This window comes from Saimiri boliviensis, chromosome 10 (assembly GCF_048565385.1).
Source record: "Saimiri boliviensis isolate mSaiBol1 chromosome 10, mSaiBol1.pri, whole genome shotgun sequence".
NCBI classification, from domain to species: Eukaryota; Metazoa; Chordata; class Mammalia; order Primates; family Cebidae; genus Saimiri; species Saimiri boliviensis.
Window position 1 is genome coordinate 53532173 of NC_133458.1, and position 27541 is coordinate 53559713.

Genomic DNA, 27541 nt, shown 5'->3' on the forward strand with positions numbered 1-27541 from the left:
GAAAAGAGCAAACTATGTTAAACACTGACAAGAAATTTTACTCCATCTGTACAATGCTAATATTAATCATGTAGATGTATGCTCAGTGCTGGAGCCTCTGACAAGCAGAAATTTTTCAATGACTATCCACAATGAACTGTATTTATATTTAATGGTATGTGTGTATGAGGCAGAAAAAATTGGGCCCCATTAGACATGGTAGGCTCATTTTATCTTCATGCCTATCAACAGCTATACCCAAGAAGATGGAAATGAACATGCATCCGTAGTTGCTTTCTTCCTAGTTCCTGTCTCCAGACTTTTCCTCTGTCCCAACCTGTCTTCCACTCTGTCTTCCATTTTACAAAGAGTATAAAGTGAGCACTTTATACTGTTTGTAAAAGGCAGGTATGACTGCTTCACTTTCATTTTCCATTAACTACACACACTCCTGTCATCTGCACAATTGGATAAAGCCAAAGCTCTTTAATGTTACTCTACCTTGAAGACCCTCTATGGTTTTGCCTCTGCCTCCCTTTCCAGCCTCACTTGCTTCAGTTTCCATGTACACACTAATTTTCAGTGACTACAGCTGCCGAGTGTCCTTTCCTGCGTGCTCCAAGTTGCTCCTTGTAGTTGTGCATTTGCTCTTTGCTTAGAATACCCTTTCCTTTTGTCTCCAAGTAGTGCTTTCTTCTTTGTCAGGTTTTAAGGCCTATTATCACCTCTTCTACCAGGACATCACTGGCTCCAGGGCTGGGTTCCAATGATAAGTATCCTTAATCATAGGGTTTCTGCTTCCTCCAATAGCCTAAGAGACCCAAAGGGCAGGAGATGTGTTTTATTCTTTGTGGTAGTCATAGCACCCAGCACAAACTTTGGCATATTATGTTCAATAATATTTAGTGAATGCAGTTATCTGGAGATACCAAGTAAGCAATAGACAACATTGGCTAGAATTGAAATTCCATCTTGGGTTGACATCTATATATAGATGTCAATAATTAACATCACAAGAGTGAATAAGATAAACTTATAGAGAAGATATGAGAGGAGAAGACTTAAACATGAGCCTGAGGGAATGCTGACTTTTAGCAGCAGACAGAGGATATTCAGAAAGATAAGTAAGAGAAGTAGGTTGACAATGAAGAGATATCACAAAATGATAGTGAGTAAAGAGTTTCAGAAAGAACCAAAGTGAACAGGTAAGAAAAGGACTAAAAAATGCATTGTAGGTTTGAGAATCACAAGGGACTGCCATGTTTTGCTACAACAGTTTCAGTGGGTTATTGGAGCAGAAATCTATTTGTAGTGAATTGTGATGTGGACAAGAGGTGAGAAGGTGAAGCATGAGGCATAACCTGATCTTTCCAGGAAAAATGGCTTAGAGAGTGGTAGAAGGAAAACAGGGGCAGGAAAATGGAAACAGGTTTATAGAGGATGATGGAGAGTCAGCTGAAGCAACTCATGGAGCAAGTCCCTGAGGAGGCAGAAGGGAATAGGAGGAAGGACTGGCTGTGGAATGCCAATCATGAGGCACCAACTCCACCATGAAGGGGAAGCTCTCCTTGCCAGTGAAAAGACTGCATTAATTGGCTCCTCCCTGCTACCTCTCAGCCTCATTTTTACAGCCTCATATTTCTAGTTTTTTCTTTCCCATTTCTACTCTATTTAAATACTGAACCACTTGAAGTTCCCTGTTCATGTCATCCTATTTCCTTGTGTCCTTGAACTTGTTTTTCCATCTGCCTAAATGACCACCCTTCCTTTCCCACCACCCCAGCCCAACCTGGCTAACACTTTTTCATTCTTTAACACACTCTTCAATTCTGTTGGGTCTTCCCACTCTCTTTTTTTCAGTGACTTTTAAAAAACAGCTTTATTGAGATATAATAAATTTATATTTATGTAGAGATTAAATTTACCCACTTAAAGTGTACGATTTCATAGTTTTGATATATTGACAGAGTTGTGTGACCATCACCACAACCAACTTTAGAACATTTCCCTCACCCCTAAAAGAACCTATGCCCTTTAAAAGTCACCCTTCATTTTCTCTAAACCCCCTAGCCCTATAAAGTTCCATTCACATTTTGACAGAGTTAATTTTTAATTTTATTTATTTATTTATTTTGAGATGAAGCCTTGCTCCGTCACCCAGGCTGAAGTGCAGTGATGTGACCTTGGCTCACTATGGCCTCTGTGTCCCGGGTTCAAGTGATTCTCCTGTTTCAGCCGCCTGAGTAGCTGGGGTTATAGTCACGTGCCACTGTGCCTGGCTAGTTTTTGTAATTTTAGTAGAGATGGGTTTTCACCATGTTGGCCAGGCTTGTCTCAAACCCCTGAGCTCAAGTGATCTGCCCCACTCGGCCTCCCAAAGTATTAAGATTACAGCCATGAGCCACCGCTCCTGGCTGATGGAATTAATTCTCCCTCTCCTGAATTCAGGAGATTGATATTTCAAACTGTCTATTACACTTATGTTTACCTATATATCTCCCATTTTAGAACTGAGCACTTTGAAAATTCTCCTTTAGTAATTTTTCCCCATGAAATCCATCCCCTATTTCCACAGTAAAATGTCTTTTCAAAAGATGGAAGGCATTATACTTAAGTAGAATGTGTACAGAAAAATATTAAGACCCTCAGAATACCTCTACTCCTTACCTCAACACACAAATTCAGCATTTAAATTAGTTGTTTAATTCCTGTCCAGCAGAACATAAGAACCACCCTAGATGATAAACTAAGCATCTTCTCAGTGGCTTGTACTTTGATGTAAATAAGCTGTTTCTTTATGTTCAAATGTGCCTTTAAGGGTCATCCACAAGAAAGGGAGGCATAGACAGACATGTCAAAGATGATATCAGAGAAAAAAATGTTATACTTGCTTTGGTTACACTCTTTCTCCAGTAGCAAAGTGAACATGGGCTCCTTCATGAAGAAGTATTTTAAATGTTGACTACCACATTCTCCAGATGTCTGCCTGTGTTTATAATGAGGCTGTTTGTCAAACAGATTTATTCTTTCTGTGGATGTTTTAGCACCTACTATGTTAAATATGTTCTGCTAGGTGTTGGAGGGAATTAAAAAATAAATCATTTTTCAGTTCTTGCCTTCAGGGAGCTTCAGTTCTGTACTTGAGTAAAAAAATCATATTATTTGAATGTGGCCCTCTAATAGGGAAGTCAAAACAATGCCATCTGCATTGAATTTGTGAACATGAAAGTCTTGTCCAGTTTTGGAGTCTAATAATATACAGGGCTGATAATTTTATCCAGCTACATTTTACTATTTTTTTCCCCTTGAGATGTAGACTGGGACACAGGCTTACATTTAAAGAGTTGGGTAACATTCATTCAAAGAGCTTTGATTTCTAAGCTTGTCTTATGAACTGTATTACATTCAGAAGGATTTGAGTACGTTGTGGACAAATTCGTAAGCCATTCTGCAATGTAGGCACTCAGTTTTTGCATTTATGTGTTCAAACATTTGGGGATTAAGTTTTGAATTCTTTTAAGTACAGAGAATGGGAGTGTTCTAAATTTGTTTGGATATTCAAGCTTCTCTAGACAGGAAAATGCAGAGAATGAATTGCCTCCTCATCTCAAGCACAAAGTCAGATTTCTTACTCCACCTTCCTCTTCCTGGTACCCACATTTTCATCTTCTTTGTGGTTGTCTCTCTGAGGGTGTTTAAGCCAACTCCCTCTCCTCTCCTTGCCCAATCTTATTTGCATTTTGCCAAGGTTTTTCAACAAGTGTGTGATCACTTTGACACTTGATTGGCATGCTGAACGTTTTCAAAGACAGATTTTCTTTGTATTAGAGTACAATGCCACTCATTATGGTTATTCTTGCCATTCTTTTTGTAAAAATGTACTGTATACATTTTATCTATCCACACCTATTCAAATCCTACATTTTGGTAATGGGGCATCTAGAAAAATTGCTGACAGCTTGAATACAGTTAAGAGTAGTGTTTCTCAAAAGCTCTGCACTGGCCTCTCATGCAGTATAGGTGCATAGAACCTTCCCTATAGCAGAATCACAGAGGTTTGCAGTTTAAAATAGAATCTTGTGTTCTCTTTAAGGTATGACTTACTGTCCCTATAAACCAACCAATTCCTATCTGAGTATGACAGATGCTCTGACCTGCAGGATTTCATTATTTTAAAAATCCATAAATACTGGAAATAGTAATGAATAGAATGTTAAACATCAATGATTCTGCTGAGTATAAGCCTTTACTATTCTTAGTAGTATGAGGAGTGGCCATATTTGTGATGCAGAATTCTCAGAACCACATCATCTAGCCTTCTCATGATTTACCTCTTCCAGATAGACAGATACCTGCAATGGTCTATTCTTTTCAGGACTATGTAGTGTCAAACATTGGCTGCACCACTAATAGTTAAACTGGCTGCCCTGTTGATGTTTCTGGGGAGATTCATGAGTCCTTAAATAAAAACCTGCTGGTACTCATTTTATTTTCTATAGTGTTACCCATACAAAAAGCAGCTTGTTGCAATCAAAGCTTGCAATTCATCTGGTCTTGTAAATTTCAATTTAGAATCTGTGCCTGAAACCTGTTTTTCTGTCTCTTATTTCATGGTCACACTGCTGTCTTACTTCAGTTTTCCACTTTCACGGGGAAGAATGCTTGAATCTTTGAGATTCTCCCTCACCCTAACCCCAGCTCCAAATGGCATGTAGCCAATATTTTATTTTAGCCATCTCAAACTTACCATAAATTTCGTGAAAATCTGTTCAGCTATTTAAAATATTTTGTTAGCAGAACCACGGAAGCTTAATTACACACACACATCTATGTATAAAGGTATATGTGTATAAATATGGATTGTTACTGAAGTCCTGTTGTTGAGAGTGTTTACTATTCTTGTCTTTCAGAATAATTTTTGTAAGTTTAAAATGGATCCGTTTTTAATTGCTTTCCTGCATATGAAGAGTGAGAAGTGTTTGACACTTTGACTTTTGAGCTCAAATTTCTTGTAACACAGTTGAACTTGCATGGGTTCACATTTTAATGAAGTGTCATTGTGATAGAATGAGATTTTATTTCCAAGGAAAGGGAAAAGGAGGGAGTAATTAGGCTTTTTTTTTTTTTTTTGGAGATGCAGTCTCACTCTGTCGCTCCAGGCTAGAGTGCGGTTGCATGATCTTGGCTCACTGGAACTTCTGCCTACCAGGTTCAAGCTATTCTCCTGCCTCAGCCTCTTGAGTAGCTGAGATTACAGGCACGCACCACCACACCCTGCTAATTTTTGTAATTTTGGTAAAGATGGGGTTTCACCATGTTGGCCAGGCTGGTCTCTAACTCCTGACCTTGTGATCCGCATGCTTCGGCCTCCCAAAGTGCTGGGGTTACAGGCATGAGCCACTGCACCCGGCCTGAGTAATGATGCTTTGAGCAAAAGCATTGGCTTCTTTTTAATTTCACTTCAACCTAGTATCAGATAAAGAATATGAAGAAACCAACTCTTGCATATATATTTTTCTGAAATAGGAAGAGGGATAATAGAAAGATAATGGGGAAATTGCAAAGTCTGTTAGAATTTGATAAACGTCTTTCCTCTGTTTTTCATTCAGGATGAATCAATGAGACACATTTCTGAGGGCTGTCCAGGGGTCTTGTATCTCAATCTGTCTAACACAACTATCACCAACAGGACAATGCGACTCCTGCCGAGGTAATGCTTGTGTTATTTGTACGACACTGAAAATAATTATGCTCCCAAAGTCTCTGACTTGCTCTAGCATTTTGCAAAGGCAGTGTTGCCTTTATCAGCACCCTGCCACTGTGACACTGCTATTCTGATAAGGGACTGCTGGATGCTTTCAAGTTCCTAAGCTGGTGCCTGCGCTCTCCCTAGTTGGCCAGTTCAGTTTGAATAACTGGTCTTCTGCCTTGCCTAACATTTTTGTCACTTCTACAGCAATGTACCCAGTAGCTTGAGTTAGACTTTGCCTGTTTCTTTCTGGTCCCCCATCCTGGGCAGTCAAGCTCTCTGGCCCTTACATTCCAGTTTGGTGTCTGGGAGCTCTTCATAATAGAATGCCAACATCCTCATTACCAAACTTTGAACACTCTTGTCCCAGATCCCTGTTTCCATGCTCTGGCTACCTCTTGAGACCCTTACCACCGCTAAGGAGCCTCACACTGGTTATTTTTTGACTTTTTATGGAGTATTGACAACACTGAATATTGCTTCTCTTTTTTGGAGGAGAAGGGACAGAATAACAAAAGAGTTGACAGGATATTCAAATGTATCACAAATTTATGTCGGTTATTCTTTTTAGTTTGTTTGTTTTGAAACAGGGTCTTACTGTGCTGCCCAGGCTGCAGTGCAATGGCACAATCATGGCTCACTGCAGCCTCAATCTCCTGGGTTCAAACAGTCCTCCCACCTCAGCCTCCTGAGTAGCTGGGACTACAGGAGTGTGCCACCATGCCCAGCTAGTTTTTGTGTTTTCTGTAGATATGGGCTTTCACTATGTTGTCCAAGCTGGTCTCAAACTCCTGGGCTCAAGTGATCTGCCCACTTGGGCCTCCTGAAGTGCTGGCATGAGCCACCGTGCCTGGCCCAATTCTTTATTTTCGCTACAGAAAGACCAGTCAGGAAGGGTATATGATCACACTAGGAGAGATTCATTAACTAAGCTGCCACTTGTAAAAACTCAAATCTGTAAAGCTTTCCCTTTGAAATTTCTTCTGATGCTCTTAAATATAGTCTTCTTCCTGCCAGGCATTTAATACACATTTGCTTATTTATGTGTATGCATGTATTTTTACTTAAATATGTAGTCAATCTAGAATTGAACTTTGTAGATGAATGAAGCAATGATCTAAATCAGGGGTCAGTAACTACAGCCCATGTGGCCCAAGGCTTATTTTTGTGCAGTATATAAGCTAAACATAGTTTTACATTTTAAATGTTGTTAAATAGCTAACCAATTATTTCGGCAGCATTTATTGAATAAAACTTTTATCAAATGATGTGTGATTTCTCCTTATATATCTAAAATTCTTATACAGGCAAGAAATACTTAAAACTCATTGCTTTCTAATATTTTTCTACATGTTACTTTATCTGTGTTCTTGTGGTTGTTTATGTCTATTGTATCTCTTTGGTGAAAATGCTACAGAATAGAGTGCAATTTTTTCCCAAATCCATGTTTGGTGACCTCTCATTGGCAGCTTGGATTTGGCCAATATGGAAGTATTCTATAACATGGAAAACATTAAACATTACAAATCAGGGCTTGATTTATTGTTTAGACTTAAAGTGATGGAGAACACAATTAATGAAGCAAATTAAATTTAAAAGTAGGTCATGTCTGTAGCCACAACATTGTGAAACAGCACAAAACATTAATGTTCTCTCAATACTTGAAAACTATTCTTTGATTCAGCACAGAAGGCACTCACATCACTGACAGACAAGCAGAGTTTGGACATCTATCTTTGACATATATCACTCGTGTTTTATTAATGTTAATAAAATAGTTCATATTGGAACTGTAATCATTCTTCAGATTCAACTGTTGATTGGCTAGCTACATTTATGAGTTTCTTTGGCAAAAGTCAATGAAAACTTGGTGTGAGAATTGATTGGCTACGTGGAATTTACAGTAAAGAATATTGTATGTTTTATCATTTGTAAGTTGTATGCTGCACATCCTTTATATCCATAAAATAATAAATACAAAATATAAAATTTTATAGTAAATGCACATACATTTATATGCATACTTTTTTTTTGAAAGCCAGTTGTTACTTATCAATATACCAATAATTAAACTAGGAGTTAATTTATATATTTTCATTTGCATGATTTGATTTCTCTCCTTTTAAAAGTTAAAAAAAAATAGTGTCATGAAATGACTTCTAAAGAATAATTTGGGAAAAGTATATAATTTGATAAGTATTGTTTCAACTTTCTAAACCAACTATTTTATATTTGCTTTCTTCTTTGAACCGGTAATATTTATTTATTTATTTTTTGAGGCACAGTCTTGCTTTGTCACCCAGGCTGGAATGCAGTGGTGCGATCTCGGCTCACTGCAGCCTCCACCTCCTGGGCTCAAGCGATTCTCCTGCCCCAGCCTCTCAAGTAACTAGGATTACAGGTGTGAGCTACCATGGCCAGCTAATATTTGTGTTTTTAGTAGAGACAAGGTTTCATCATGTTGGCCAGGCTGGTTTTCAACTCCTGACCTCAAGTAATCCACTCATGTTAGCCTTCTGAAGTGCTGGGTTTACAGGCATGAGCCACTGTGCCTGGCCTGAATTCATTTTTAACTGCTATCAACATAGTTACCATTGTTTTCTTTTGCTTGTGCTTTTTGGGGAATGACTACATTTCTCTGTATTTTTAACCTTTGTGACGTGGGATTTTAGGTTTATCTTTTATGTGTAGCATGTAGCTAGCTTCTATTTTTAAATTCATTCTCTTTGCATTTATAAGAGAGCAGTTTAAAAGATCACTATTTATTGTCAACATTGAGTGTATGGGCCATGTGTGATGGCTCACTGTAACCCCTGCAGTTTGGGAGGCGGACTGCTTGAGCCTAGGAGTTTGAGACCAGCCTGGACAACATGGTAAAACCCCATGTCTAAAAAAAAAAATACAAAAATTAGTGGGGGGTGGTAGCATGCACCTGTAGTCCCAGCTACTCAGGAGGCTGAGGCAGGAGGATCACTTGAGCATGGGAGGTCAAGGCTGCAGTGAGTCGTGATTGTGTTTTGACAGAGTGAGACCCTATCGCAAAAAAAATTTTTAAGTGTATGGTTTTATTTTTATCATCTTGTTTTGCATTTTGATTTTTATGTTACTGCACTTAAGAGTTTCTGGCTTCTGCTATATGAACTGTGTTTACTTTGTATAATAAACATAGGTATTCAAAAGATACATAAATATTCTGTTGTATATTCTAATTAGTAGCTATGGGCATGTTTTTAAAAACATACTTTGACAGGCATTTCTCTAATTACCAAAGCCAAGATGAAACAACAACTTTTGGGTCCTCCTATGTTACACAATGATCTAATACATTTCAGTTGTCCAGCTACTTCTCCCTTGAACTTGATGCCCCTTCACTCCTACTCCCCAGTATGAACACATATTAATTATAGTTTTTGCTAATCATTTAACTTTCTTTTTAATATTGAATTTTGGTATTCACACTCAATATTGTGATTATATTTATAATGAGTTCTAGGCCATTCATTGATGGTCTTTTTTCTTATAACTTATTCTTTAGCTTTGACTTTGATTCATCTGAGGATAACTAGAAATATAATTTTAAAAATCTTTTTTCAGTAAAGATGCATGAGAGAGTTTTAGCCATTGATCTCTGAAAATGACTATTATTTTGCAGGATAAACAAAAATTTATCTTTATGTATGGTTCTTGAATCATGTTCTGTATTTTATCTTTAAAACCCCAATGTTTTAAATATTGGTCCATAAACTTTGATATTTCAGGTTATAGAAAGTCTGAAGCTAGGATGATTTTTTTGTTCCTCTGTTGGTAACCTATTTTTTCCTGCTAAGATGCTTGCAAGACTTTCCTTTTCTCTGAGAAATTAAAGACATTTCCAAGCTTAATTGTGTTCCTTCAATTAATTTTTCCTGGAACACATTAAACCTTTTGAACACTAAATCGTATTTTTTTCTCAGCTAGGGAAGGCATTTTTCTTCGTAATGCTTCTATCCATTTGTTCAGAGTTTATCATAAGAATATCCTTTTATTTTTAGATCCGATTTTATTGCTGTCCTTCAAAGATGTTTCTTTCATGATTTTTTATCTCTGTATGCCTTTCCATTCGCATATTTCCATCTCTTTATCAGTAGTTCTTGAAATATAGTTTAGGAACAGCAGTATTCTGGTAAATGCTTAACAACTGGCTGGTGGCAAGGATGAGGAGAAGTACCAATTCCTAGTGCTTACTGATTTCTGCTGTGTAAATAATTCCACTGTGGCCAATTTTAAGCTACCAATGCAATGTCACTGAATGTGGAGTTGGGAAGAGATGCTAACAATCAACTCCCTTGAGCTGGTGCAAGCTGCCTCCAGTGACCACTGTGGGAGGTCCCTGAGGTTTCTCTAACACCCTTTCGGAAATTCCTTAAGGTTCTCCAGTCCTGTAATATTGAATGCCATTCAGTACTTTCTCGAGGCATTCTGTACTATGATATATAACTATGTGTATATATGTGTATGTATATATGTGTATGAATATATGTGCATGTATCTATGAACTTAAACATAGAAAAGGAGTATTATAAAATTCGTAAATCATAGGTGAAAATCTGAACTTATAAAGTAGATGATTTGGGAGCCGTTTTGTTTTGTTTTGTTTTGTTTTGTTTTGTTTATAGACAGGGCCTTGCCCTTACATCCAGGCTAGAGTATAGTGTGATTATAGCTCTCTGCAGCCTCAAACTTCTGGGCATGTCCAGCTAAATTAGAGGCATGGTCTCATGATGTTTCCCAGGCTGATCTCATGGTCTCAAGCTATCCTCTTGCCTCAGCTTCCCAAAGTGCTGGGGTTATAAGCATGATCCACTCTGCCTGATCCAGAGAGTAGTTTATATCACATTACAAATTATTTTTTAACTTAAAACATACTTATTTTCAATCATACATTGAAATAGCTTTTTTTCTCCTTAGAAATTGAAGGTAATATGACAGCCATGCATTATCTTTTTAGGGACATTTATTTTACAAATGAATTTATACCTTTAGTAGGCAATAGATAGAAAAGCAGGACCCCAAATAAGAATTTTGTTTGGTTTTTCTTTCTAGTTCTTGCCATTGAGAGAATATTCAGAATAGATACTGCTTGATACTGATATATTTTGTCATATAAAAAAGTATACTAATCTATGATAAAAATACTTTTCATAATGAGTCTCTGTTTTTGCTCTGTTTTCCATTCTTTCAAATATGCTTGGATATGCAAAAATGTTCTTGAAACTGTAAATAACCAGAGAAATGTTGGTTGTTGCTGCTGTCATTCTCTCTTCATTGCCTTTAAGATTTCTTTCCAAAAAAAGTACTTGCCAAAAGAAAAATGTAATTTGTTTGTCCTTGGCAACAGTGATTTGCCAACTTTTTATTTGAATATTTTTTCTTACTTCTTTGGGGACTTGCTCAGTTTTTTTTTTTTTTTTTTTTTTTTTTGAGACAGAGTCTTGTAATTCCATCGCCAGGCTGGAGTGCAATGGCACAATATTGGCTCACTGCAACCTCTGACTCCATGGTTCAAGCGATTCTCCTGCTTCAGCCTCCCAAGTAGCTGGGATTACAGGCATGCGCCACCATGCCCAGCTAATTTTTGCATTTTTAGTAGGGACAGGGTTTCACCATTTTGGCCAGGATGGTCTTTATTTCCTGACCTCGTGATCCACCCGCCTCAGCCTCCCAAAGTGCTGGGATTACAGGCTTGAGCCACCGGGCCTGGCTGCTCAGTTTTCTAAAGTTGAAAATGAGGGCTGCCCAAAGCTCATGCCCGTTCCAGGAAATTAATTTGTTGCCTCTAAATGTTTTCGGAATGAAACACTTTCTGTTTATTCCTCTTGCCACAACCTAGGTGGCACTCTCAGAACCTCATCTGGCACAATATCTTGGTGGTGCTGCCTCTGGTCTTTCCTCCCTTCAGTCTGCTCTGTCTCATGCTACAAGAAGTATCATCCTGGAACAATCTTCTTATCATGTCTTTGACATGCTTAAGATCTAGATTCTTCCCTTACTCTCTGTTAACATTATCCAAACTTCTCTGCCTAGGTTTCCCAAGAGAAACCCTTGACTCCAGTCATCTGATTGCTATATGCTTCATATTCTCTGTAGTCGGAATGCCTTTCTCTTTCTCTAGGCTAATCCACAGCCTTCACACCTTAAGTCTCACCATCTACCAGAAGTCCACAGGGATTTTTCCTTTTCCTGAATTCTAATAACAGCATTCATTCACTTTTTCACCATGTATTGATCGACTAGTTTGTGCAAAGCCTTCTGGACATACCATGCTGAGTAAAGCCATTATGATCTTTGCTCTTTAATTGAGTCTTAAATGCTGTAGTGGAGTAGTATTCAATAGTTTTTTATGTAAATGAATTGACCTTTCAATTGGCTTGGAAATTTCTTATTGTTAGGGACTATCATAATCTATAGTCTTACCAGTGCCCATCAAAGTGGGGCACACAGAGTAAGCTGTTGTCTTGACTGGAAAACTTCAAGGTCTACCCTATAAACAGAAGGCCAGATCACTCCATTTAGCTTTTCTTCAGAATTTGATTACTTGAAATGCCTCTGTGAAACCAAAGAGCCCAGCACTCAACTCAAGAGGATCCATGTGCAAATTCCCTCTTTTACAGACTAGGCTCTGTCTTGGTTACATTTTCAGAGAAATTTTTATTTAAATACATAATTTTCTATTCATCCTAGTAGCAAGTCTTTCAGGTGTTAGAGATTTAACACAAATGACTTCAATTCTTTGATGGAAAAAAGCCAAAAGAAAGGAGAAAAAAAAATATTTGTAGTTTCTATAAGAATTGTAATTTCTTAAAGATTATAGTAGTAGCAGAAAAATAAATAAATCACAAAGAGAGAACTCACACACCCCCAATAAGAAACAGTTATCAAATAATTAGAAAAAGATAAAAATAAGCTATAAACACTGCCTCAAAGCAGAATTAGAGTTACTAAGTGTTCTCTGGGCTGGGAAAATGATGAATCAGATTTTACTCACATAGGGGACACGCATCTTTGCCAAAATTCAGAATAAAGAGTGTGAGTATTGCACAAAATTTGCCACCTGTGATTTCACTGTCAACTGACACTTTTCCCATTCCCAGCAGCTTTAAGTCTGCCGAACCGTAAATCCCTAGAAAAACCTACAGGGCTACTCAAGATTCCCGAGCTTTGCTTTCAAACTGACGGTTCCTATGAGGTTCCACTGTGAAAAGAGCAATCCAGAGGCTTTCAATCCAGGAGTCACTTAGTCTAATGAACAACCTCTTTTGTCTAAACCAGAGGTTCTTAGCTGAGGAGCAGTAGATTCCCCCAAGAGGATCAGTGATAGAGTTCAGGAGCTCCATGAATTTTAATGCGGGATTTTAAAAGCTCATCTTTATTTTCATTAAGCTGTAACTGAAATGCAGGTTAAAACTAGAGAAGTAATAGCAGTCTCTGGGACATTTTCACCCATATAAATCACAAACATATTCTTGCTACATTTCAGTTGTTATAAGTATTCCAAAATATCACTGATACTTCACAATCACAGCAGTTATTAGGATTGCCACTAGATTGTATTTAATATATTAATATAGAAGCTCATATATTACTATTCCACTCGTTTGTTCTTTTAAAAATATTTTGATAATTATATATTTCAATATAATTGGCTGTTTTTGTAATCTTATATATTTTATTTTACGCATTTAAAAATATTTTGAGAAAGAGTCCATAGACCTCAGCAAACTGCCAAAAGCCAAAGGTGTCTGTGACATTAAAACAAAGTTAAGAGCACCTAGCTCAATTTTCATTTTTAACATTTGTTAACTGAGAACATGGATTTAAAGAAATTGAGTAACAGGTATAGATCAGGGTATAGACTCAATGTGAAATCCTCAAACTCTTGGAATTATTGTATGCACCACTCTTGGAGATAAGTATCCATTTCATTAAATGGAAGAATAATACAAACTCCATAAAAATAATGTGTTGTTATCATTTTACATAGTAGTAGCAATATTATTACATATTGTTTTAAATCTTCTACTATGTCCCCACTGATTTTAATTGTTATAATCACCCTCAAGATAATACTGTGACTTCTACGTTCTCATTTAATTGTCACAACTTTAAAGGGAACAAGCAGATCAGATTACATCCATGTTACAGATGAGAAAATGAGAGGTTCAGGAAAGCTGGAGGCTCCACAGTTGATCAGCGTTAAAAAAAGATAATATTTTAATCTACACTTAACAAATGAGAAAACAAGCTCTGAAAGGTTAGGGAGGTTGCAGTAAGTGTCAGGACTGGGGTTTGGTCGGATTCCAAAACCTTGTGTATTTTGCACTGTGTCATGCTGCCCACCTCACTACCTCTTTATTATTGAGCTCACATGGATTGTTAGAAATGACAGCCTAGCGCGCCTCCCCCCACCCCAAGAAAATTGTATTCAGTTGAATCACAGAGTGCACTCAGGGAGAGGAAGATAATACATTTCCAAAACTTTAGCACAGCTCAGTCCACTCAACAGCCCCAAGAGAGGGGGCGTATCTTTGGGATATTAGCACTGCTTTCTTTTTCAGGCCCTGCCCACCTAGTCACTGATGAGTCCGAAGCCTTCTCCCTCATTCTGTTGAATCTCACGTACACAGCCATTCCCAGATTGGGACGTGTGTTCTGAATCAAGTAATTCGCTATGGAATGCAAATCATTATATCATATAGATGTGTTTTCAAAATCTAACTAATGGTCAATGCTTGTATATCTTATTTCCCATTTATGGGAAGGTAGACTTTATCATTCACCTGTGTGATTTTGTGAGGCAGAGAAGCATTTTCTCTTTACTTTTCTTTCTTTTTGCTTTCTAATTTGCTATTAAGCTGTTGCAGATTACAAATCAAGAGCATGATTGCTAATTCCATTAGAAGAGCAGGCAGTAGTAGGAGTCCTTGGCCTCTTAAAAAGTGCCAGGCTTTCCGGGCACAGCGGCTCATACCTGTAATCCCAGCACTTTGGGAGGCTGAGGTGGGTGGATCACCTGAGGTCAGGAGTTCGAGACCAGCCTGGCCAACATGGCGAAACCCCGTCTCTGTTAAATATACAAAAATTAGCAGGGTGCAGTGGTGCATGCTTGTAATCCCAGCTACTAGGGAGGCTGAGGCAGGAGAATCGCTTGAACCCTGGGGGCAGAGGTTTTAGTGAGCTAAGATTGTGCCATTGCACTCCAGCCTGGGGAACAGGAGGGAAACTCCATCTCCAAAAAGAAAAAAAAAGTGCCAGGCTTTGGAGGGCTTGGAAAAGTCTCCACAGAGTGTTCTCAAACTGCAAGCCCTCGTATGGTAGTATGGGCTCATCCTAACTACCCTCCTTTTTTCTGGAAGCTCTCATTTTGGTCATTGTGGTAATACCATATTTAATCTGTTTCAACTCCAGTGAGATTTATAATCCCTGATGTTGCTTTTAATTCTTCTCATGTGTTGCCCACTTATTTGCAAACTGGTCTTCTTAATCCATGTTAAATTCTGCATATCAATTAGTCTTTCATTAACTATAATAATGAAACTGTTACTTATAAAATCATGCATATTTAAATCTATTTTTTCAACTCATTTATTTATCAGATCTCTTTTAAGAGCCTAGTGATGTTCAATTTTGCCTTCTGCCCCAAATCCTCACTCTCCTGTAACAGTTAATCTCCATTTAAATTTTATAAATGATTTGTCCTTCTAGGTATTTTGCACATTATTTTGGTGCTCCAGAGATAAAACCTAAAAGCAACAATAAATTCTGCAAATTTGGTTTCACTTCTAAACAATATGATTGCCTCCCCCACCTCACACACACTAAAAAAGCTTTATTCCAGTCAACTTTCTTAAAAATCTAGGCAAGTATTATTGAATTATTAATACTTTCACTTGAAATGAAATAATTATATGTTACCTTATATAACACTGTAGTATCCTTTAATTAACAGGTAGAGAGTTAACAGTAAAGTTAAACTGTTGAACATCTGCAAGAAGAGTTGAATTTACAGTTTTACTTTTCTTTGTCATAGTGGCTTAAGCAAGATTTGAGAGAACAACTGAAGTATAATACTTTCCTTCCTCCCTTTCTTGCCTTGTCTTTTCAGGCACTTCCACAACTTACAGAATCTTAGTTTGGCTTATTGCAGAAGGTTCACAGACAAAGGCTTACAGTACCTGAACCTGGGGAATGGATGCCACAAGCTCATCTATCTGGACCTCTCCGGCTGCACCCAGGTTTGTCTTTCAGTCTTCTCTTTGCTGCAGGGAGCGAGGAAGTTCTCCGGAGAACGGGCTGCATTCAGCCCTCGCGTTATACTAATGCTGTGCACGGACCACAGCACACTTTTCAGAGGTTTTAAATTACATGGCCCCAGCTGCTGAAATATTCCCCAGGATCGCTACTATAGGCTCTTGGCTTCCTTCCACTGGAGTGTCACACAGACAAACAAGCAGAGCTCATTGGATGAGGAAACGGACCACTTTTGTGGAGACAGTCTAAGCACAATTCTAAAGCAGAGTCCAAGTCCTGAAAAGTCTGGAGTTGCTACCAAGACACAAACAAAGGAGAACGTTTTAGGGTAGAATTTTGCACAGGATTCCTGAAAAGTCAGTTAACTCCCACATGGGGTTTTTTTTTTTTGGCGGGGGGTGGGGTAAAATGCTCTAAGTGATAAATAGGAAAAGAAAATAAAACAAAACATTGTAATTTTAAAAATTGCATTACACCCTTGGGCTAAATAACATGAAGATTTAAGATCTGTGTGGGAAAATATTTTAAGTTTGAGGGAACAGGACTTGGAAAGTTGGGCAGAAAATTGGGTAAGGTTGCAGAGGATAGGACATGGCACTTTGGAAGTAGTTGCTGCCTCATTGATAGTTTCTTCTGCTTTAATTTCAATAGATTTAAGCCATAATACTTTTAACTTATTTTCTGGCTGAAATAAGTTAGTTATTATTGATAGTTATTATTTCTTGAGTCATTACTGTATGCCAAGCATTGTGTTGAGTGCTATACACAGATCAGATTTACTCCTAATACAATGCTGTGTGGTATGTATTGCTTGTTTACAAATGAAGAGGCCAAGGCTCAGGGTGGTTGAATAAGTTGCCCAAGGTTGCACAGCTGGTGAAAGCACATGGCACTAGTACAGTATTAAGGATCCGTTGGTAGACACTGGGGCAGGCAGAGTCCCCTGGGAGAATGGAAGATACAGGAGCAGCCCAGGTTTCTCCTTCAGGTTCTTGAAAGGATAGAATTCTTACCTAGTCACCACCACTGATATCCCGTGGTATCCTGATGCACTGGGTAGTCAGGAGGAAGCTGGGGCAAGGAGAGGGGGATTCTAAGTTAGGGCTGTAAACATCTAACATTAAACTGACCTACTGATGTATAGCTTTTTAAACATCAACATTTGCCATAACTTTATGACTGAGATGGCATTGATGTGCTCCTCAGCATGACTGAACTTTAGATGGGCTTCTTACTAACCGTAGGCCTTGACTTCTTATTTTCTTGTTTCTTAGAGCATTTGTTTCAGAAAACTTGTAATTATAAGTTCTTTCTCTGCCTCGTTTGAGAGGTCTTTTTAAAAAAAGCTTCTTAACAGTTTTACAACTTAGGAATGTCTTCCTCAAGGACCTGGGAGCTATCCCTTTGATATATAATTATCAAAGATAGCACCCCCAACTCCCAGTTCCTGTGGGAGGATAGAAGCCTAACTTTGATGGGCCCCAATTAGCAAACACAGATGGCCTAATCACAGAGAAAAATATTTGCAAACTCAGGAACAACTTAATGTGCTTGACATATCCCACTGATAAGCCTCCCTACTAACTATAAATCCTTCAGTACTTTTCTCACTCACCCCTGTGCTTAAACTCTCCTCGTTTTTCTGTTTTTCAATCACCATGAGGCAGTTATTATAGCAGTAACACACAAATGCACACATAAGTGTCCTAAGGATAAATATTCTCAGACACATTTAAGTTTAAATCAGAAGCTTCAAATCTATGACCGACTATGCAGATATGTGTGTAAAACACAGATAATTAAAGGAGGTGGAGCAAGATGGTGGAACAGAAGGCTCCACCCATTGTCCCCCACCCAAGAACACCAAGTTAACAACTATCTATATAGAAAAAACACCTTCATAAGAACCAAAAATCAGATGAACATTCATCGTACCTGGTTCTAACTTCATGTGGCTGAGTCACTGAAGAGCTAGAAACAACAGTCCTGAATTGGCAATGCCACCCCTCCAGCATGGTGCAGAGAGCCTCTCTGGGCACTGGGGGAGAGAAAACACAGCAATTGTGAGGCATTGAACTTAGTGCTGTCCTGTTGGATCAGTGAGGAAAACTAGACCAAACTCGGCTGATCCCCACCCACAGAGGGAGCATTTAACCTAGCCCTAGACACAGGGGAATTGCTAATCCCAGTAGTCAGAACTTGAGTTCCTGTACATCTTGCCACCGAGGGCTATAGTATGCTGTGCCTCCAGGTAAGCTTGAAAGGCTCTCTAGACCATAAGGATTGTAACTCTTAGGTGAATCCTAGTGCTCAACTAGGCCCAGAGACAGTGGACTGGGGCACATGACATACTGAGACACCAGCTGGGGCAGCCAGGGGAGTACTGGCATCATCCCCTGCCCCCGACCCTGCAAACAACCTAAAGCCACACAGCTCATTGTGGGGTCAAAGGAGACCCCTTCCTTTCCCTTGAGGAGAGGAGAGTGAAGAATGGGGAGGACTTTGTCTTGTATCTTGGATACCATCTCAGCCTTGGCAGGATAGGGCAAGTCAGAGTCATGAGGCCCTCATTCCAGGTTCTAGCTCCCAAGTGACATTTCTAGACACACCCTGGGCCAGAAGGGAACCTGCTCTCTTGAAGGAAAGTACCCAGTCCTGGCAACATTCATCTCCTGCTAACTGAAGAGCCCTTGGGCTGTAAATAACCAGCAGCAACACCTAGCTACTACATTGAGGGCCTTGGGTGAGCTTGTGTGACTTGCAGATTTCAGGTGAGACTCAGCACATTACCAGCTGGGGTAGCTATGGGGCAAAACTCCTTTTGCTTGAAAGGGAAAAGCAATGGGGACGTTGTCCTGAACCTTAGATACCAGCATGGTCACAGCAGGTTAAAGCACCAAGGGAGACTCTTGGGGTCCCCAGTTCTAGGACTTGACTCTTGTACGGCAATTCTGCACCTGCCCTGGCCCAGAGGGGAGCCCACTGCCCTGAAGGATGAGTCCCAGGCGAGGCAGCATTCACCACAAGCTGACTTAAGAGCCCTTGGTCCTTAAGAGAATGTCATTGGTAGTTTGGCAATACTCTTCATGGTCTGGGGTGGCGGTGGCTACAGGATAAGGCTTCTCTGCCTTCAGAAAGGGAAGGAAGAGTGGGAACGACTGGATCCTGTAGTTTGAGTGCCAGGTCAGCTGCAGTGCAATAGAACACCAAGTAGACTTCTAAAGTTTTTGACTCTACTCCCGGATTCCCAGAGGGCACTAAGGACTCACCTGGGGTGTCTGGGGGACCTCACCACCCTGAAGAGAAGGACACAGGCCTGAGTGGCCTTGCCACCTGCTGATTGTAGAGCCCCAGGGCCTTGAGGAAACAATGGCAGTAGCCAAGAAGTGGTTATAGCAGGCCTTGGCAAGACCCAGTGCTGTTATAGCTTCATGTCTGACCCAGTGCAGTCATACTGGTGGAAGCCATAGGAGTGCTTGTGTCACTCTACCACAAGCTTTGGGTGGCTCGAAACAGAGAGAGAGACTTTGTTTGGGAGACAGTAAGGGAAGAGAACAAGAGTCTCTGTCTGGTAATCAAGAGAATTCTTCCAGATCTTGTCCAAGACCATCTAGATGGTACCTGGACAAGTTTACAAGAACCACAGCATCACTGGGCTTGGGGTTCCCCCTAGAGCAGATACAGCTTGGATCACAAGACTCAAATCCTTACAAATATCTGGAAAACATTCCCAAGAAGGATGGCTACAAATAAGCCGAGACAGTGAAGACTACAATAAATACTTAACTCTTCAATGCCCAAACACTGAAGAATACTAGCATTAATACCGTCCAGGAAAACATGACCTCACCAAATTAACTAAATAAGGTATCAGGGCAATCCTGGAGGAACAGATATGTAATCTTTCAGACAGAGAATTCAAAATAGCTATGTTGAGGAAATGCAAAGGAATTCAAGATAACACAGAGAAGAAATTCAGAATACTATTAGATAGATTTAACAAAGAGATTGAAATAATTAAAAAGCAGAAATTCTGGTGCTAAAAAATGCAATTGGCATATGGAAGAATGCGTAAGAGTCCTTTAATAGCAGAATTGATCAAACAGAAGAGTTAGTGAGCTTAAAGACAGACTATTTTCCTTTACCTCTTGGGTAAAAAGACGAAAGAAAAAAAATACAGATTATTTGAATATATGAAGTCAGAGGTGACAAAAGAAAAAGAATAAAAGACAATGAAGCACACCTGTGGGATCTAAATAGCTTCAAAAGGGTAAGTCTAAGAGTTATTGACTTTAAGGGGGACTTAGAGATAGAAGTAGAAAGTTTATTCAAAGGGAGAATAACACAGCCTGGCCAACATGGTGAAACTCTGTCTCTACTAAAAATACAAAAATTAGCCAGACGTGGTGGTGGGTGCCTGTAACCCGAGATAATCAGGAGGCTGACGCAGGAGAATTGCTTGAACCCAGGAGGTAGAGGTTATAGTGAGCCAAGGCTGTGCCACTGCACACCAGCCTGGGCAACAGAGTGAGACTCCACGTTAAAAACAAACAAAAACCAAAGGGATAATAGCAGAACCTCCAGAAACCTAGAGAATGATATCAATATCCAAGTACAAGAAGGTTATAGAACATCAAGAAGATCTAACCCAAAATAGATGATTTCAAGGCATTTAATAATCAAGCTGTCAAAGGTCAAGGACAAAGAAAGGATCCTAAAGGCAGCAAGAGAAAAGAAACAAATAACATACAATGGTGCTCCAATATGTTTGGCAGCAACTCTTCAGTGTAAACCTTACATGCCAGAAGAGAGTGTCATGACATATTTAAAATGCGAAGGAAAAAAACCTTTTACCCTCAAATAGTAGATCTTGTGAATATATCCTTCAAACATGAAAGAGAAATAAAGACTTTCCCAGACAAAAGCTGAGAGACTTCATCAACAGTAGGCCTGTCCTACAAGAAATGCTAAAGGAAGTACTTCAATCAGAAAGAAAAGGACATTAACAAGCAATAAATAATCACCCGAAGGTACAAAACTCACCAGTAATAGTAAGTACACAGAATAACACAGAATATTACACCACCATAATTGTGATGTGTAAACTACTCTTATCCTAAGTAGGAAGACTAAATGAGAAACGAATTAAAAATAACTACAACAACTTTTCAAGATGTAATCAGTACAATGAGATGTAAATAGAAACCTCAAAAAGTTAAAAAGCAGGGCAGGAGGACAATGTTAAAGCATTGTGATATGGTTTGGCTGTGTCTCTGCCCAAATCTCATCTTGAATTCTCATGTGTTATGGGAGGTAATTGAATCATGGGGGCAGGTCTTTCCCATGCTGTTCTCATGATAGTGAATAAGTCTCACAAGGTCTGATGGCTTTACCAGAGGCTTCTGCTTTTGCATTTTTCTAATTTTTTTTCTTGCCACCACCATATAGTAAGTGCCTTTTGACTCCTGCCATGATTTTGAGGCCTCTGAAGCCATGTGGAACTGTAAGTCCAATTAAACCTCTTTTTCTTCCCATTCTCAGGTATGTCTTTATCAGCAGTGTGAAAATGGACTAATGCACGTAGAATTTTTATTAGTTTTTTTTTTAATTATTGCATTTGGGCTCTGGGGTACATGTGCACATACTGCTTCCTGCAGGATTGTTGCATAGGTACATACATGCCATGGGGATTTGCTGTCTCTGTCCTCTCCTCCTCTGTGGCCTGCATCAGGCATTTCTCCTGGTGTTATCCCTCCCCATCCTCCCTGCCCCACTTGCTGTCCCTCCCCTCCCCTTCATCCCCCTACCTAGCCCTCTGAGTGTTGTTCCCTTCTCTCTGCCCAAGGGTTCTTATTGTTCATCACCTACCTATGAGTGAAAACATGTGGTGTTTGGTTTTCTGTTCTTGTGTCAGTTTGCTGAGAATGATGGTTTCTAGATTCATCCATGTCTCTGCAAAGGACATGAACTTGTCGTTTTTTTTATGGCAACATAGTATTCCATGGTGAGTATGTGCCACATTTTCTTTGTCCAGTCTGTCATTGTTGGGCATTTGGGTTGGTTCCAGGTCTTTGCTATCATAAACAGTGCCATAATGAATATGCGTGTGCATGTGTCTGTATAATAGAACAATTTATAATCCTTTGGATATATACCCAGTAATGAGATTGCTGGGTCAAATGGAATTTCTATTTCTAGATCCTTGAGGAATTGCCACACTCTCTTCCATAATGGTTGAACTAATTTATACTCCCACCAACAGTGTAAAAGTGTTCCTTTTTCTCCACATCCTCTCCAGCATCTGTTGTCTCCAGATTTTTTAATGATCACCATTCTGACTGGCATGAGATGCTATCTCAATGTGGTTTTGATTTGCATTTCTCTAATGACCAATGATGCAGAGCATTTTTTTCATATGTTTGTTGGCTGCATATTTGTCTTCGTTTGAAAAGGGTCTGTTCATATCCTTCACCCACTTTTGGATGTGTTTGTTTTTTTCTTGTAAATCTGCTTTAGTTCTTTGTAGATTCTGCATATTAGCTCTTTGTCAGATGGGTAGATTGCAGAAATTTTTTCCCATTCTGTTGGTTGTCAGTTTACTCTAATGATTGTTTCTTTTGCTGTGCAGAAGCTCTTAAGTTTAATTAGATCCCATTTATCTATTTTGGCTTTTGTTGTCATTGCTTTTGGTATTTTAGTCTTGAAGTCCTTGCCTGTGCTTGTGACCTGAATGGCTTTGTCTAGGTTTTCTTCTAGGGTTTTTATGATGTTAGTTCTTATCTTTAAATCTTGAATCCATCTGGATTTCATTTTTTTATAAGGTTTAAGGAAGGGGTCCAGTTTCTGCTTTCTGCACATGGCAAGCCAGTTTTCCCAACACCATTTATTAAACAGGTAATCCTTTCCCCATCGCTTGTTTTTGTCATAGATGATTGTAGATGTGTGGCATTACTTTTGGGGCCTCTGTTCTGTTCCATTGATCTATATCTCTGTTTTGGTACCAGTACCATGCTGTCTTTATTACTGTAGCCTTGTAGTATAGTTTGAAGTCAGGTAGCATGATGCCTCCAGCTTTGTTCTTTTTGCTTAGGATTGTCTTAGCTATGTGGACTCTCTTTTGGTTCCATATGAAGTTTAAAGTGGTTTTCTCCAGTTCTGTAAGAAGGTCAATGGTAGCTTGATGGGGATAGCATTGAATCTGTAAATTACTTTGGGCAGTATGGCCATTTTCACAATACTGATTCTTCCTAACCATGAGCATGGAACATTTTTCCATCTGTTTGTGTCCTCTCTTATTTCTTTGATCAGTGGTTTGTAGTTCTTCTTGAAGAGATATTTTACATCCTCTGTTAGTTGTATTTCTAGGTATTTTATTGTCTTTGTAGTAATTGTAAATGGGAGTTTGCTCGTGATTTGGCTCTCTGTTAGTCTGTTATTGGTGTATAGGAATGCTTGTGATTTCTGCACATTGATTTTGTATTCTGAGACTTTGCCAAAGTTGCTTATTAGCTTAAGGAGGTTTTGGGCTGATACGATGGGGTCTTCTAAATATACGATCATGTTGTCTGCAAATAAGGATAATTTGACTTCTTCTTTTCCTAACTGAATGCCCTTTATTTCTTTTTCTTGCCTGATTGCTCTGGCTAGAACTTCCAATATTATATTGAATAGGAGTGGTGAGAGCGGCCATTCTTGCCTAGTACCAGTTTTTAAAGGGAATGCTTCTAGTTTTTGCCCATTCAGTGTGATATTGGCTGTGGGTTTATCATAAATAGCTGTTATTATTTGAGAAACATTCCATCAATGACTAGTTTATTGAGAGTTTTTAGCATAAAGGGCTATTGAATTTTGTCAAAGGCCTTCTCTGCATCTGTTGAGATAATCATGTGGTTTTTGTCTTTCGTTCTGTTTATGTGGTGGATTATGTTTATAGATTTGCGTATGTTTAACCATTTTTGCATCCCTGGATGAAGCCTACTTTATTGTGGTGGATAAGGTTTTTGATGTGCTATTGGATTCAGTTTGCCAGTATTTTATTGAAGATTTTTGCATCAATGTTCATCATGGATATTGGTCTGTAGTTTTCTTTTTTAGTGTGTCTCTACCAGGTTTTGGTATCAGGATGATATTGGTCTCATAGAAAGAATTAAGGGTGGATTCCCTCTTTTTGTATTGTTTGGAATAGTTTCAGAAGGAGTGGTACCAGCCCCTCTTTGTATGTCTGGTAGAATTGGCTGTGAACCCGTCTGGACCTGGGCTTTTTTTGGTTGGTAGGCTATTAATTGCTGCCTTGACTTCAGACTTTGTTATTGGTCTGTTCAACGTTTCAATTTCTTCTTGCTTAGTCTTGGGAGTGTGCAAGTGTCCAGGAATTTATCCATTTCTTCCAGATTTACTGGTTTATGTGCATAGAGTTGTTTGTAGTAATCTCTGATGGTCGTTTATATTTCTGAGGAATTGGTGATGATGTCTCCTTTATCGTTTTTTTTTTTTTTTTTTAGACGGAGTTTCACTCTTGTTACCCATGCTGGAGTGCAATGGCGCGATCTCGGCTCACTGCAACCTCCACCTCCTGGGTTCAGGCAATTCTCCTGCCTCAGCCTCCTGAGTAGCTGGGATTACAGGGACGTGCCACCATGCCCAGCTAATTTTTTTGTATTTTTAGTAGAGACGGGGTTTTACCATGTTGACCAGGATGGTCTCGATCTCTTGACCTCGTGATCCGCCCGCCTCGACCTCCCAAAGGGCTGGGATTACAGGCTTGAGCCACCGCGCCCAGCCTCCTTTATCGTTTTTTATTGTATCTATTCAATTCTTCTCTTTTCCCTTTTATTAGTCTAGCTAGCAGTCTGTCTATTTTGTTGATCTTTTAAAAAAAAACAGCTCCTGGATTTATTGATTTTTTGAAGGGTTTTTTGTGTCTTTATCTCCTTGAGTTCTGCTCTGATCTTAGTTATTTCTTGTCTTCTGCTAGGTTTTGAGGTTTTTTTTATCTTGCTCCTCTAGCTCTTTCAATTTTGATGATAGGGTGTCAATTTTAGATCTTTCCTTGTTTCTCATGTGGGCATTTATTGCTGTATATTTCCCTCTAGACATTGCTTTAAATGTGTCCCAAAGAATCTGGTGAGGAGTTGTGATCCCTGGGAGGAGAAGAGGTGTTCTGGTCTTTGATGGTTGCATCCTTTTTGTGCTGTTTTTTCCCCATCCTCGTTGATTTATCTCGCTTTGATCTTTGATGTTGGTGATTTCAGGAATCTCTGTTGGACCTATATCCTTTTTGGCCTGTAGAGGGTGTTGCTGGGCTCTCTAGGATTCAGTCAGGTTGCTGGGTGGGTGGTCCTTCCCTGGAGTTTGTTTGCAGGTGAGATTGGCACCACCTTCCCAATAGCATCTCTCCTTCCCTGAGCTCGATCTGCTTGATTGGGGTCAAACTGGTGTATTTGCTGCCAAGCTCTCTAGCAAGAGCTTCAGTTTGAGTTCTTTGGGGGTGGGGCCTGCTGGCCTTATGGCCTGTTTCCCTGCTTTCAACTCTGCCTCCATCTGTGGGACGGTCCCTCCCTCTGGTGTTAGTCCAAACTTCCACTGAGGTCTGTGCAACAACTCGCTGCGCCTGGCGGGAGGCGCAGCTCAGATTTGCATCCACAACTCATGGTGCCCCTCAGTCTGGCATGCCTCTCATGGACCGTGGGTTGCAGGAGGGATGAGGTAAGCACATGATCTGAATTGGAGCACCGATGGAGTGAAGCCCCCCTACCTTCCGAGTCGACTGCACGTTCCAGGTGGGGACACGTCCTGCCCTGTCTTGGTTTGCCGCCCTGGGTGACTCTTACCCTACGGCTCCTTCCTGGGCTGTTTTCAGAGCCCTATCAGTCTCACCGAAACAAACCTGGCACCTCATTTGGAATCGTGAAGTCCTCTAGCCCTTTGCGTCTCATTTGCTGGGAGCTGCATCCTGGTGTTGCCTTCTCTCGGCCGTCTTGGTGCTGCCTCAATTTTTATTAGTTTTTTATGTTTATTTGTTTGTTTATGCAAACAGCATTAAGTTGTTATCAGGTTAAAACAATGGGTTTATAGGCCAGTTTTTGCAAGCCTTACGGTAATCTCAAGCCAAAAATCATACAGTAGACGCACAAAAAAGTAAAAAACAAGAAATTAAATAGTATCACTAGAGAAAATTGCCTTCACTTGAAGAAGGCAGAAAGGAAAGAAGAAAAAGGAAACCACAAAACAACCAGAAAACAACAAAATAACAGAAGTAAGTAAGTCCTTACTTATCAATAATAATGTTGAATGTAAATGGACTAAACGCTCCAATGAAAAGATATAGATTGACTGAATGGATGAAAAAACAAGATACATTGATCTTTTGCCTACAAGAAACACACTTCACCCATAAAGACACACATGCACTAAAAATAAAGGAATGGACAAAGATATTCCCTGCCACTGAAAACCAAAAAAGAATGGGAGTCACTATACTTACATCAGGTGAAATAGATTTAAAGACCAAAATGATAAGAAGTGACAAAGAAGGTCACTATGTAATGATAAAGGGGCCAATTCAGTCAGGATATATAACAATTTAAAAAATATATGCACCCAACACTGGAGCACCCAGATATATAAAGCAAATATTATTGGTGCTGAAGAGAGAGATAAGCCCCAATGCAATAGTAGCTGGAAACTTCAATACCCCACTTTCAGTATTGAACAGATCTTCCAGACAGAAAAGCAGCAAAGAAACATCAGACTTAATCTGTACTATAGACAAAATGGATCTAATAGATATTTACAGAACATTTCATTCAGGAGCTGCCACATACGCATCTTTTCCTCAGCACATGGATTAGTCTCAAGGATAGATCATATGTTCATAAAACAAATTTTAAAACATTCAAAAAAATTGAAATAATAACAATCATCTTCTCTGACTACAATGGAATAAACCTAGAAATTAGTAATGAATGAAATTTTGGAACCTATACAAATACATGGAAGTTAAACAATATGCTCCTGAATCACCAGTGGGCCAATGAAGAAATTAGGAAGGAGATTGAAAAATTTCTTGAAACAAATGATAATGGAAACACAACATACAAAAACCTATGGGATACGGAAAAAGCAATACTCAGGGAAGTTTACAGCTATAAGTACCTACATCAAAAAAGAGGAAAAACTATAAATAAACAATTTAATGATGCATCTTAAAGAACTAGAAAAGCAAGAGCAAACTAAACCCAAAATTATTAGAAGAAAAGAAATAATAAAGATCAGAGGAGAAATAAATGAAATTGAAATGAAAAAACCAATACAGAAAGATCAATGAGACAACAACAAAAAAAGATCAATGAAACAAAAAGTGGGTTTTTGGAAAGTTAAACAAAATTGACAAACATTTAGCAAGATTAAGAAAAAAAGAGAATATCCAAATAAAATCAGAAATGAAAACTGAGATATTACAACTGATACTGCAGAATTCAAAGGATCATTAGTGTCTACTATGACCAACTATATGCTAACAAATTG

General features: G+C 39.1%; 2 protein-coding genes across 4 annotated transcripts in view; one reads left to right on the forward strand and one right to left on the reverse strand.

Annotated features, from left to right (window-relative positions):
• The window catches only part of LRRC17 (leucine rich repeat containing 17), a 30732-nt gene extending 14720 nt beyond the window's left edge, over positions 1 to 16012 (reverse strand). The window contains exon 1 of the mRNA XM_003921129.4: positions 15940 to 16012. The gene's annotated coding sequence lies outside the window, so the exon portion shown is untranslated. The remainder of the gene's footprint in view (positions 1 to 15939) is intronic.
• The window catches only part of FBXL13 (F-box and leucine rich repeat protein 13), a 230032-nt gene that overhangs the window by 105068 nt on the left and 97423 nt on the right, over positions 1 to 27541 (forward strand). For all 3 annotated transcript variants that reach the window (XM_074379286.1, XM_074379284.1, XM_074379285.1), the window contains 2 exons: positions 5589 to 5689; positions 15870 to 15999. In XM_074379286.1, coding sequence (XP_074235387.1) covers positions 5589 to 5689; positions 15870 to 15999 — 231 coding nt within the window. The remainder of the gene's footprint in view (positions 1 to 5588; positions 5690 to 15869; positions 16000 to 27541) is intronic.